This window comes from Phalacrocorax carbo, chromosome 22 (genome assembly GCF_963921805.1).
Source record: "Phalacrocorax carbo chromosome 22, bPhaCar2.1, whole genome shotgun sequence".
Classification (NCBI taxonomy): Eukaryota; Metazoa; Chordata; class Aves; order Suliformes; family Phalacrocoracidae; genus Phalacrocorax; species Phalacrocorax carbo.
The window spans coordinates 6,431,357-6,444,316 of NC_087534.1; the positions used below are offsets into that span (position 1 = coordinate 6,431,357).

The 12,960-nt window shown below is 50.8% G+C and overlaps 1 protein-coding gene across 1 annotated transcript in view; it reads right to left on the reverse strand.

Moving 5' to 3' along the window:
- Positions 1-3,962: 3,962 nt before the first annotated feature.
- Positions 3,963-12,960, reverse strand: part of SDC3 (syndecan 3) — a 57,337-nt gene continuing 48,339 nt past the window's right edge. The window contains exons 4-5 of the mRNA XM_064471565.1: positions 11,185-11,455; positions 3,963-10,326 (exon numbers count right to left, since the gene is read on the reverse strand). Coding sequence (XP_064327635.1) covers positions 10,160-10,326; positions 11,185-11,455 — 438 coding nt within the window. The 3' untranslated portion in view covers positions 3,963-10,159. The remainder of the gene's footprint in view (positions 10,327-11,184; positions 11,456-12,960) is intronic.

Below are 12,960 nucleotides of genomic sequence, written 5' to 3' on the forward strand. Positions count from 1 at the left end.
AGGACATGAATACATGGCATCTTGTGGTGCCAATGTCCCTGGAGCCTGGCACCTGACTCCATCATGCCTTTGAAATGCTGCCTTACAGAAGCACATCTCCATGGCAGGCATAGGCAATGAAAAGTGAAATCCAGCTGAACCAGCAAGGGAGTTCATGCAGGTGTGCTGCATTTCAGATATGCTAACGCGTCTTTCATGGCTGTAAAAAATGCCCCCTCTGTCCCACTGTTGCCTTGACTATATCCATGCCAGAAAGCAAGACGGGCCGGTGGTCTCATGCCCTGGTGAGGGGCACTTAGGAGCCCTGAACCTGTTTCCAGGCTTGAGGCACGTCAGAAAGCAAGAGCCACCAGCGGGGTGGCTTTGGGTGGTGGATGCCAAACGGGCTCTCCCTGAGCTGGACAGCAGACACGTGCTGGGGTCATGGGCAAGGACAGCCGGGTCACCTCCGGACTGGTGACTCGCAGAGGGCAGCACTCATCTGCAGGTGCTGCCTCGGCCTGGGACGAAGTGCAGGCGTGGACGTGGCACGTGGAGCCACTCCGTCGTGGTCTGCTGTGATTTTGCTGGCTCTGTATCAGAGGTGCACGGTACCTTGATTTGCATCTCAGTAAATGTTATCTCCCAAATTTTAGAATGTATTAAATTGCTTTGAAGAAAATCTTTTGACCCCTGCTATGTTCAGCAAAGAAGTAGGCAGGACAAATTGCCTTCTCGAGGTTTCTGTATTGGTTGCTTGGATAGACCATGGTGAATTATCTATCCTCTGGTGGTACTGACCTCTCCACTGACCATGGAGGTGACTTTTTTTAATGATAACTTTCTAATTTATTAAAATCACTTGGAATTCCAGCCCTGTCCTCTGATGTACTTGCTGTCCCTTCCAGCGAGGTGCTGTCTGCAAATTTAATAATAATCAGTGTTATGCCATCAGTCAATTGTTAATGAAAATATTGAAAAAACCCTGCCCCTGGGAGATACCCTGTGTGGATGCCCACTCAATCCATCTGTCCGTTTTGACAGTGAACTGCTGATAACTGCTCCCCAGGTACCTTACAAACAGATTTTTCACCCATCCTACAATAAACTACTTATAGATGAGGGTCCCCTGTGAGACAGTGACAAAACATCACTGCCCGGACCATGTTTGACACAGACAGGTCCTTGTCTGTACACAGAGCAAGGTTCCTGGTCACAAAAGGACAGTAGATTGATTTGACACATCTGTTCTTGACAAGTCCATCAAAACTAATGTCCTTGTCATCTTCAGGGTGCTTGCAAGCAGTGTGACTATTTCATCCAATATTTTTCTCATTTTTTAAAGTAAACTAGGAAGTGCAAAACAGCCTGGTTCTTCTTTTGCTACCTTTTTTGGAAGTCCGTTTACAGATCTTCAATGGGAACGACTGCTTCCAGATGGCTCAGCCAGGTTTTTAAGATGCTTATTGGGTCCAGGTTGTTTGAAAACATCTATCTCTGAACAGCTTGTTCATTCCTTAGCTCCTGATTTGGCTTCTCACCTGCCTCTGTGAAGGCTTGGTGAGACCTCAGGGCTGATGCTTGCACGCTGCGGACCTTGGTGTCAGGTTTGGCTTTGCTGCCTTTCTGCTTCACTGTGCATCCCCTGAGTGCAGGGGCAGACGTGGGGAGCTCTTCCACATCTATTTTCTCTAAACCACTCACTACATTTTTCTGGGATAAATTAGACCTGATTTTTCAATTCCTCGGGACTGGTAAGCCAGTCTTCAGAGCCCATGTCAACAAAGTGCCTAAAAAGCCAAGCCCAGTGTTGACCCTTTGGCTTGCTGCTATTTGATCCTTTCCTTTGGAGGCTGATCAGAGCATTTTCCCACTCCACCTGAAGCCTATTAGTACTAATGCAAGTGATTTCAGTGTTTTTAGAAATCTCCTAAAGCTGACTAGAAGGAAATGCTTTATTTCAGCTAAGGTGGTGGTTGTTATTGCTTTAGGGTTATTCATTCACATACCAATGTCAAGGAGCAGTGGCACTGCATATCAGCCTGGATCTTCCCCTCCCCAAGCCTAGGTTAAGCTGGAGTCTTAGTTTTACCCCTAAAGTGGGCATCTCTTGCAGCATGGGCACAAGGGTTGCCCCAAGTGTTGGTTCTTGAAGGTTTTGGGGAGAGTTTGCCAAGGACAGAAGTGACAATCTTGTTTCCCTCCATGCTTTTTCCAGCTCAGGGTCGGTGTCTGAAGATCTTTCCCAGCCGTGTCTCCATGAGGTGGTCAGTGCTGGGCACTAGGCTGTGTGTCGTGGCTCTTCTCGTGCGATTCTATAAAAGCCCTTTGAACCAAGGCGGGGTTAGTGCTTCTGGCCTGTTAATTTGCAAGGTGAAATCTTAGTTGCAGTGTTATTTTTGGACACTCTGCTCATGCCACAGAGATTTATAGTGGATGAGTCACAGGGACCCCCTTTTGCTGGGGGGAAAAAAAAACCCACTTGGACCATTTGGGGTTATCCTACCAAATCCTGGGGGTCTGCAACAGTGCTGTGGGAAGGGAACATTCCCATAACAGCCATTGGGGGGAAAAAAAATTACAAGAAATGGGGATGAGGATATAATTAGAGGCTGTTTCAAGCCTTAAGCCTGAATACCAACACCTCACTGCAAGCAGTTATTCACATCAGCTGTAACGGGGGCTGGCTGCGGCTGCTGCCAAGCAGGGCAGTCTGACCGCCAGCACAGTGAAATCATTATTGCTGGGGCTGGGGACAGGCTTGAAAACCTGAATGGGTGGCCCTGGTAAATCCGTGATGCTTCTGTAGGCAGAGGGAACTGCTGCGGGGAGCAGCCCTGGGGGTACATAGGGGCTGGTGGTGCTCGAGACCTGCCCAGCTCCCAGAGCTGATGGTTGGAGTAAAAAGGGAAGTGATTTGGGGCTCTATCTGCTACCACCATCCAGCAGGGTACTTCTGAGCAGCCTGGCCTCAAAGGAACGACGGGGTTTGTCCAGTGCAGCAGTCTGTGACCCTTGCTAAAGGCTGAGTGTTGCGTTATACAGAGAAGCAGTTTCACAATTTTTTAGTGGATGAAGCATTTAGCGATGGAGCATGCGAACCTTCAGCCAGGGATTTCTAAGGGAAGCAGGGTCCGGGCTGCTAATAAAAACCAGCAACACTTCAAAAAAAACATACCCCAAACCCAAAGTGACGCTCCCTGAAATTCATGCCAGCAGTACAACATAAACCGGGGCTGGGTGCAGATTTTCTGGCACGTAGCATGGAGCACATCCAGCCTGTGGGGTTGGGGAAATACTGCTGGTAACCTCCTGGGGCACAGCATTTGCCCTTGGCCGTGGCTGAATCTCGAGGCAACATGAGGCCACACAAACCATGCCTTCTGCTGCGAGCTGGGGTGCATCCGTGGAGGTCTGGCCTCTGCAACGCAGGGGCCGGTTACATACGTCCAAGTATCTCCGTGTGGAGGCCAACAGCATCGCTGCCAAGTCTCTCACCGTGTTCGCTTCCAGGAATCGCTTTGGAAAGGAGAGCTGTGGGAGCAGGACCCCGGGCCGACAGCCAAGGCTGCTTCCACCTCCTGCTTGGGGAGGGGATGGCTCTCACACCTTGGGCATCTTCTCCAGCTTGCTGGCGACGCTCGCGGGATGCGGGGATGCGGCGGCTCAGCCGAAATGCTCTGCAGCGCTCCATGCTGTTAGGCACACCTGTATCACTTGCAGCACCCCCCAGCATCCAAACCTCCCCCACGGTCCAGCACAGGCACGACTGGGCTGCGCTGGGGTGGTCCACGATGCCGCCGGCTCCTCAGCATCTCTGCAGAGTTGCTATGGAGACCATTAATTAACCACCATCTCTCGCCTGACAGTATCGAGCCCCAAGAACAAGTGAGATCTTCTCCCTTCACCTTCACTGAGCGCCAGCACAACAAAAACCTCGGGGCAGGCAGTCCGCAGCAAGAAAGCAGGCAAAGCCCTGGGCAGACAATGTTTAAATGACTTTATTTCTTTTTTCTCCTTTTATAAATGGGCACAGCACAGAAATAATTAAAAAAAATAGACAGTACCATTACAGTGCTAGATCCATTGGCAAAGATTATTTTTATAGTCTTTTTTATTATTTTTAAAGTTTTGGCCATTGAGTAAGAACAAAAACAATTAACAAACATTTTATTTTATTTTTGTTTTTTTTAACAGACACTATGAAGCAATTTAAGTACTAAACTCTAGAAGAGTTATGTACATACAAAAAAAATTCTGTTTAAGATAGGTTTCCTATTAAAAATATTTACATGCATTTTTTTCCCTCCCATATTCATTGAAAGGTAAAACACTTGTAGTTTCTTCTACTGTTAAATGTTTTTCGTTCTCCTATTGGGAATTTAAATCAGGTCCAAAGAAAAAGCGAAGTGGGGCTCACTCGTTGGGCTTTTCTTTTTCTTTGAATTATTTAAATCTTCTGGAAAGGGATACTTTTTTGGACATATATCAATGGATTGTTTTTTGTTCGTTTTCTAGTTTATACAAGAATGTTTCATGTTTATTTACAGAAGAACCAATGGGTGGCCATTTATCCCGGAGACATGGCGGTGAGCGTTATTGAAAGATAAGCATGTGATTTTAAAAAGTAGTTCTATCAAACTGCAATGGATATATATTTTTCTAAAGTCAGCAGTGCTGTCTGGTTTGATTGTCAGCTGTACTTCTATGACTTAGACCAGGGGAACCCAGAACAGGGGTAGCTTATGCACATAAAGTCACTGGTACCCTTGAGGTCTTTGGAGATGCGGTGGATGAGCTGTCTGGAATGTGGGGTGAAAAAAAACATCTGGGCATCACACAGGTGTCTCCTAGGGTGACTTTTTCCCAAAAATAAAAAAAATAGTTAAAACAAAACAAAACAAAACAAAAAAACCCTCACCCACGAAAGTTTGTACGCTCCAGACTGAGACTTCTCTATAGAGACTGGGCGTGGATGCGTCCGCGGAGCTGCAGGCACAAGGTACGTGGGACAACCCGGAGCGAATGCGGAGCCTTGGTGGGCCTTTGGCTGCCTCGCCACCCCCCTGGGCTTCACTTCGGCTCTGCCGGTGATGTGGCGGTCGGCAAAAGGCTCCTTTCCCCCAACCCTGGCAGACCCCAACCCAGTGCCGGCCAGGATCAGGCCCTTCTAGGACAGGGCAAAGAGCAGGGAGGAAGGAAGGAGCCAGCAGCGCGGGGCCAAATCCTGCAGCCCCCAGCAGAGGACGGGGTCCAAGGGCTGCAGAGTCCAGCCCGACACTGGCTGATAAACCCCCCCTCCTCCTCGTTGGGTGCAGAGCTTGCATTGAACCTGCGCACGCGTGCGTGCTTTGCACACATGCGTATATACATATATACATATATATTAATTACATACACATATATATACATACATACACACACACCACACCCATCCCTGTCGCCGTGGCCTCCAGCCCGGCCGAGCAGCTGGCAAGGCGCCCAGAGAGACGCCAGTTATTCCAATAAACCTTTCAGTGTTGAAAATTCAATGTCACTTTAGGAGCTGCCAGAGCCTCGCAGAAAACCTCCAAGCCCAGAAATGCTTATAATCATAAAAAGGGTGGTTGAGGGGGGAAAAATAAATAATTAAAATTTCCATTCTTGTTTTTAGCTAATGGTTTTGTTTCCATTAAAGCCTCCACGCCGGTGAGTCATGGCAGGGGTCGGATAGCTCTGAATTATGAGTCTGAGGGGCAGGAGCTCACATGGAGCAAATCAGCTCCTGCACAGGGACCTTCAGCACCCACCAGGCAAAATGAGGAGGGAATGGGAAATTTGGAGGCAAACCTGCACACCTCAGCACACATCCAGCCCAGCTCCATCGCCTTCCCTGCAGTGGGGTCCCCGCCGGCGCAGGGTCCTCCTGCTTCTTTTTGAAAGGTCCAAAATCAAAGAGGTGGGTTTTTGCTTTTGGTTTTTTTTTTTTTTTGAGGAAAGGGACAACTCACTCCCAGCCCTGCAAAACCTAGGTCCAACTCCATCTCCTGCCTTTCCTATCCTCCTGCTTCCAGTCCCTCTTTTGGGGTCTCACACATATTTTCTGGTCCTGCACTCCCTTTGAACCCCCTCCTCCCCCTCCTCCTTATTTATGTGGCCCAGGAGTCACTGGCTACTTCATCATTCTCCTCCAAGGCACTGGATGCTGCAAAATCACCACATAGAGAGACTGAAAACCAGCACAGCTGGGAGAGAAGCCGATGCCCCCTTTCACGCCTTGCAATTGCAGCTCTCCTAAAATGATGAAACTGGCCTAGCAAAGAGTCTTCCTTCAGCTCCAGTGTATTACAGACACACAGACACACACACACAGAGGCGTGCAGAAAAGAAATGGAAAAGCAAGTGGAAAAGCCCACATGGCTGCCCACGTCCTCGGGGCACACAGCTGGAAGGATGAGCACATCTGGGCACTGCCCCAGCTGGGAGACTGCAGCTGTTCATGGATGATATCACTACAAGGGATACGCACAGGCTGGGGAGGGAGCTGAATTTGTGCAGGGGGAGATGATCCAAATCTGGCAGGCTTTGGGAGGGGATGATGCAGGAGATGCTCAAGCTACCATAGGAGTTAATTTTCCTAAAAACCTGCTCTGCGGCCAAATCAACAGCTGAGAAAAGATGCTTTCGTTCCTCTCCCCTGTGCTTTCTCGCCTCTTCCCCATCCGTCTTCACACCAGGAATCCCTCAAAAGCCCCAGAGCGCGGCGAGACGCGCGCCCATGCAGAAGCGCCTGCTGGAGGGAGCAGCTGCGCCCCGCTGCCCACCATCTGCCTTCGGCCACCCTCAGCACAGCCGCGGGCTCAGCACCACCGCCCGGCACGGGGACGGGAGCTGCAACACGCCGCTTTCCCACGGCGCCATGCACAGCTTCAGGGATGCCCACGCTATAGCCCCCCCACCACAACCCCCTTACAGACCCTGGCAGCATCAGGCACCTGGGTTTCATCGGGGGTTTGCCCACCCCCATTGCTCTGGTAATAGAGAGCCAACGGTATTTGCAATATTTTTGGAGCTGGGCTTTTCCAAATAAACCCAGTCTACACTCAGCTTCATCCTACCACCCCCTACCCTGCAAAGGAGGCACATATTCAGCCATCCTCCAGCAAGACAAGGCTTTTTTTTCTTCCAAACATCAACTCCAACAACTAACCTGATGCTTCTGGGGAGCTGAGGTGACACGAAAGGCTCCATCATGATTTATCGCCAGAAAAAAGGTGGGCTCCAAGCCCAAAAGAGAGTCTCCTTGGGCTCACATCCCCTCTCCAGGCAGACAGCAATACAGCAAATGCATGGAAGCAGCAGACATACAATGAATTGAGACTTTGGCCACTTCTGATAAACAGTTTACTTGCCTTCACCTTTTTTTTTTTTGCATGTGGTCATCTTGTACTTTTAATTACTGCTAGGGAAAGCACTGCCCAGCTTCCTCTCGCCCTGCCATTTCCACCCTTCCTCAATTCTGGAACTGTAACGGATTTAAGTGCCGGGATTACAACTTAACACCAGCTGAGCGAAGCGAGGTTAAGCTTGAGTGAATAAAAAAATTGTATTATAGAACTTCAGACTATTAAATAGGAAAAAATGGAATGAAGAAGATTAGGGAAGCAGCTAAGAAAAGCAGCATTTAAAAGATTAAGCTGGGAGGGTATTTTTTTTTTTTTTAATGCAAGCTCAAAAGATTAAGCCCATGTTTTTCCAAAAGATGGTGATTTTGGGTGGCCTTGGTAATTGCCATGCCCAGCTCATTAAATCATGAAACGGCCTGACTTCTGCCACTCCCCAACAGCTAGGGCCCTTTGTGCAGTCCCAACAGGACCAAAAAAACCCCCAAACCATGAAACTCACGAGTTGAAACTCCCTCCTTCAAGCAGGTCAGAGAAAGTGGCTCTTGGAGCCAGGTTGGCACCAGCCTTCTTCAGACGTGTGGGCTCCCCTTCACAGCATCCTCATCCTCAGCAGCTGTGAGGGACCCAAGAAATAGGCACACACCCACACACCCCATTTGCCTTTCAGTGTCACCCTCCAAGACATCCAACAGGACCGTCTTCTCCAAACTAAAAGAACATAAACAATGATGATTTTGAGCCTGACATCTCTAAAATAGGGGGTTTAGAGCTGGGCCGTGTGCAGGGGCTCTGCTCCCTACCACGAAGTAAAACTAGGTTGGCGTTTTGGGTCACAGACTCTGCACTGCGCACCCCAAGGGAGGGTAGCCCAAACCCCACATCTTCACAACCTCAAAGTCCCATCCAGCCACCACGTGCAGTGCAATGGGAATTTACAGGGATTTCGTTTCATATATATATATAAAACTGTGTGTGTGTATATATATACACACATATATATATGTAATATGCACATTTGGCCTCTCAAATTCCTCACATAAAGAAGCGCTGCTGCCTTGTAGCCTCCCCCAGGGTCATAAATCCCTATATCCACTAACACCCCGAGGGGACAAAGTGTCACTGTGTCTGTGCAGGTTAATTCATGATGCAACAGAGTCAAAGCAACTGATTTTTTTTTTTTTTTTTTACATTTTACTGTTTAAATTGCTCTAAGAGCAAAGCCAAGGTCTCCATGGGACACCATCGAGCTCGCAACCATCACAAAAACAAAGCCCCTTGACTGCATTGCAAACAGCGCTTCAGCTAATTAAAAGCTATAATTGACTTTTCTGTGCAGAGAGCTTGCTCCAAAAAACTCTAGCCTTTCTAGAAGGCACAGTTTGGCTCTGGATCAGGCCCTGCTGCTCTGCACCTTAGGTAGCCTCAGAAGGGAAACCACTGCACTTGGGTGATGATGGCTTCCAGGATCTTTCTCTCTCAGGTTCCTGGGTGTCCAGAGCTGATCCACGGGCCTGTGGGTTATACTGGAAATTAAGCAACAACAAAAGAAACACGAACCATCAGTCCTGGGTCTTACAAAAGAGAAGTAGCAGCTGACCTGCCCTGGGGCTGACTGGTGGAAAGCCACCCTCCTCACCTTCTGGGCGCCAGTGGCCAGGCAGGGACCCCTTGCCCGGCCCCTGAGGGGACAGAGCATTGCCTCTCTTTTGCATTTCTTTTCTTATGCTGCTGTCTCAGGCCACGTAGAGCTTTGTTATCCCCCTCTGGAGGAACTGGGGGGAGGATTTAGCTTCTCCATTTCCAAATCCTCTCCCTGCCAACTTCCCACCACGCAACATCCCGCTCTGTTTTAAAACCAGTGCTGTCGGTCATACTGCGCAGGCTGAGTTTTATTGGTCACAGTGAAAACCCAGCAAAAGCAAGGTCCCTTCTCAACCGAACCCGTCAGCGGCTGGTGCCGTGCGGCTTCTATAGATTTAAGGTCTCTGGCTGTGCACAGCGATGCAGTGAAGTGAGGTGGTGGCAGGAGGGGAGCAGCACGAGATACCCCAATGTGGCTTCTTGCTGCTCCACGAACTCTCCAAAAAGGTGCTCTAAAGAGATCATTTCCAGCGTACTGGCCATGTTTGTATTTATTTATTTTTCCCCACTCCAAGAGCAAACCCCGGGGCATCAGGTATTCCAGCCCCTTGTGCTTTTGTCAAGGTTCGAAGCGTAGTTGAGAGTCGCGTCCTCTCTTCAAACAGAAGCAGGGAGCAAGGCAATTCCTGCAAAGCAACCAACCCCATTCAAAAACAAAATAAAAAATAACAACAAGAGAGAGGGAAAAAGATCTCCCTCCACTCCAAAGGGAAAAAAAAAAAAAAAAGGAAGATAAATCCAAACCAACCCCCCTGTGCCCCAGGGCTGGTAGAAGGTGTCCAGATCCCAGAGTCTGTTGTGGGAAAAGCCCAGTGACCTCCAGCCGCCTCAGCAGCCCAACCATCCCATCCCATGCTCGCCGGGGCGCTCTCCGGCCACAGCTTCCTTGGCGTTGGCTCCTTGACCTGTCCCTCCGCTGCAGAAAGGCCAGCGGTACTCGGTCTGACCTCGGCAACGCTCTGGGCACTTGATTTTTTCATCATGCCGAAGATGTGTTTTGTTCCTTTAGTTGTTGCGGGTTTTGCTTTTTAAATTCACAGTCTGATCAAAAAAAGAGCGATAGAGAGAGAGAAAGAGAGAGACTGGATGAAGTAGAGGAGGAGGGAGAGTTTGGAGCGGGAGGGAGGGAGCGTGAGGCACGCCGGACTCTCCTTCTACGCATAAAACTCCTCCTGCTTGTCAGGCTTCTGGTAGGTCACATTGGCTTGCTTGGGCTCCTCCAGCGTGTAACTGCCTTCGTCCTTCTTCTTCATCCGGTAGATGAGCAGCATGACCAGGAAGGCAGCGAAGAGGGCTCCCACCACGCCGCCCACGATCACCGCTGCAACACAGAGAAGCGGCACGGCTGTCAGTGAAAATAATCTGGGGGGATCTCTTTGGTTTCCATCTTGGTTTTGTGCTTTGCAAGTTTGTGAGCAACTTTTTCTCCTGAAATCTAGGTTAAGAAAGCTGAAAATGAAGGCGAGGGGCTAATGCAATCCTGTGATTCAAGGAGCTTCAACAAGCTCCTAAGTGCAGCGATGCTGAAGGCTGGGTAGGACCCAAAAGCATCGACTTTACTGCTGTATGGTGGGCAACGGACCGGCACGAGGCAGCCCAGGCACAAAAAGGCTGCACAGGCTGTAACCTCATGCAAGGAGGGTGCAGAAAGTCCCCCAAAGAGCACCTCATTTGGGTGCCTGCCAGCATCCACCACGCTCAGCCGGAGACCACTAGAACAAGAGTCACTACGCTGTGCCATCGCCTCCGTTCCCTTTAGCTGGCGGTGGAACACTGGCACCTCTGCCCCATCTCTGACGTCCCTCTGGCTGGGACGAGTGGCCCTCCCAGGGCACCCCTCTCCTCCCCTGCAGTCAGAGGTGGCTGGGTGGCATTCAGCCAGCACCATAGCACGTCTTCCCACTAACAGCCTATTTTTTTTCCCTGGAAACCCATCTTAGCAAAAGCAAATTTTGCACAGCTCTATGCTCTCCTTGCAAAGATGTGAAGACCCCTGAGAACCCCCCAGCACAGGCCCTGCAGCCATCTATTTTGGCAGGTGAACACAGGTTATCCCAGGCTCAACGCTACCCCAGCACCCAGCCAAAGACTGACCCTCTCTCAGGGCACTGACAGCCCAGCTGCCCATCTCCCCCCAAGCACACCAGCTCTTCTGCAATCCCGCAGCCTCTGGGCTCACCTATCAACACTTCTTTCCTCTCCAGGATGTTTTTCTGAGGGAGCTGCGCGGCCGAGTTCCCGGAGTCTATCGTGTTGTCGATCAGCCCTGGCTCTGCGTTCTTGCCCAGCCCCGGTCCCGAGGGCAGCGTCACCACGGCCATCACCTCATTACCGAGCTCGGGACGAGTTGTCTCTTCCTCCTCCCGGATCTCAAAGTCCCCGCTGGGGCCGCTGCTCACCGGGACCTCCAGCTCGTTGTCGAGGACTGTCGTCACCTCCCCTGGCTCCATCTGGGAGAAAGGACAAGATGGAGTAGGGGACAAGGACCAAATGATGATTCCTGCCTCCAGCAGCTCCAGTGTGTCCAGAGGAAGGACATCACAGCACCAATAACAGGATGGCCCTCTCAGCAGGGACCATGGGGGATAACATTGGGGTGTCCCTTCCCTGTGCCATTGAAGTAGACCGTTATATTGCAGCAAGAAACACAACCCCACAACTCGATGGTCGCCAAAAAGCTGAGGCCACCATGACTGAGCTGACCATTCCTTTCTGTCCCCATCCCAGGTGCTCTTGGGACACACAAACTCTCACCTGTTCCCTGTAGCTTCCCCTAAAGAGAGCCCCACACCCCAGGCCCTCATTTGAGCTCTCTGTCCCCAGTGTAGACCGATGGCTGGCTGAAACATCTCACAGATGCCCCCTTGCTAGTCACGAAGTGGTGCAACTGTTTGTGCTACAGCAGCATCGCAAATGTAAGGATCGGATGCCATCAGCTGAGCCCCAGGGGGGTCCCTTCCCTCTCACTTTTCTCCCTTTGACCTGTTTTTATGGTTGCAGTCCTGCGGCAGGAGCAGGAAGATGAGTCCTTCTCACCCAGAACATGGACCCAGCCCAGCTCCCCACCATGGTCCCTCACCAAGCCCTCGTGGCAAGGAGACAAACCCAGCCTGGACAGCAAATATGGGCCCGGCAGATGAGCTGGTCCAGCCCCCTCCAGCCCAACCCTGACCTGTTCACTGCCTCCTGTACATCCCCACACCTGCAGGTCCCTCAGGGCCAAATCCCCCCTGACCTTCCCCCTTGTCCTGGCAGCCTGACCTGCTACTTGTCCACATGCTGATCTGGACTCTACTCAGCATTCCTCAGCAAAACCTCCCTGGGATCCCTCCTTTGCAGCGTAAACGCTTCCCTCCACAGCTGCCTCAGGACGTTACAAATGGGATGAGCAAAGAGCTCGATGGGCCGAAGCCGGGGAGGGCGAGCAGGAGCCCTCTCCATGTCACACTGCCCCTGGCACGGGCGCCTGCCTTGCTGCGTCCCACAAGCAGGCGTTTTTGTGACAGAGATTAATTGAAGGTCAGCGAGAGCCCAGAGCACTATACATACATATACATACACAGAAAAAAGGGACTAGTTTAGACAAATCACTCTACCTTTCAGTCAAAGCGGTTTTCAAAGGGCCCCTGAGGGGCTCTGAGTGAGAGATGGATCAGCAGATTAAATCCCCTGCTCGGGACACCCTACGAGCTAGAAATGCACTGTCAAGCCATAATTACAGAGTATTTGGGCCTGTTTGGCTCATGATGGGCTGCGAGTTGGGAAGCGGTGTGATGAGCTCAGACTCCAAACGCAGAGGAAAGCCACTCTTTCCCTACGGGGAGGTGGTACCCCCAGCCCTGCTCCCCTCCTGCCTGGGGAAGCAGCTCCTGAGCAGCCAGGCAAGGCAAGGCTGGGGGCATCGGCACTGGGGATGCCATGCACGGCCCTTTGATGGCTCCATCAGCTCTTGCAC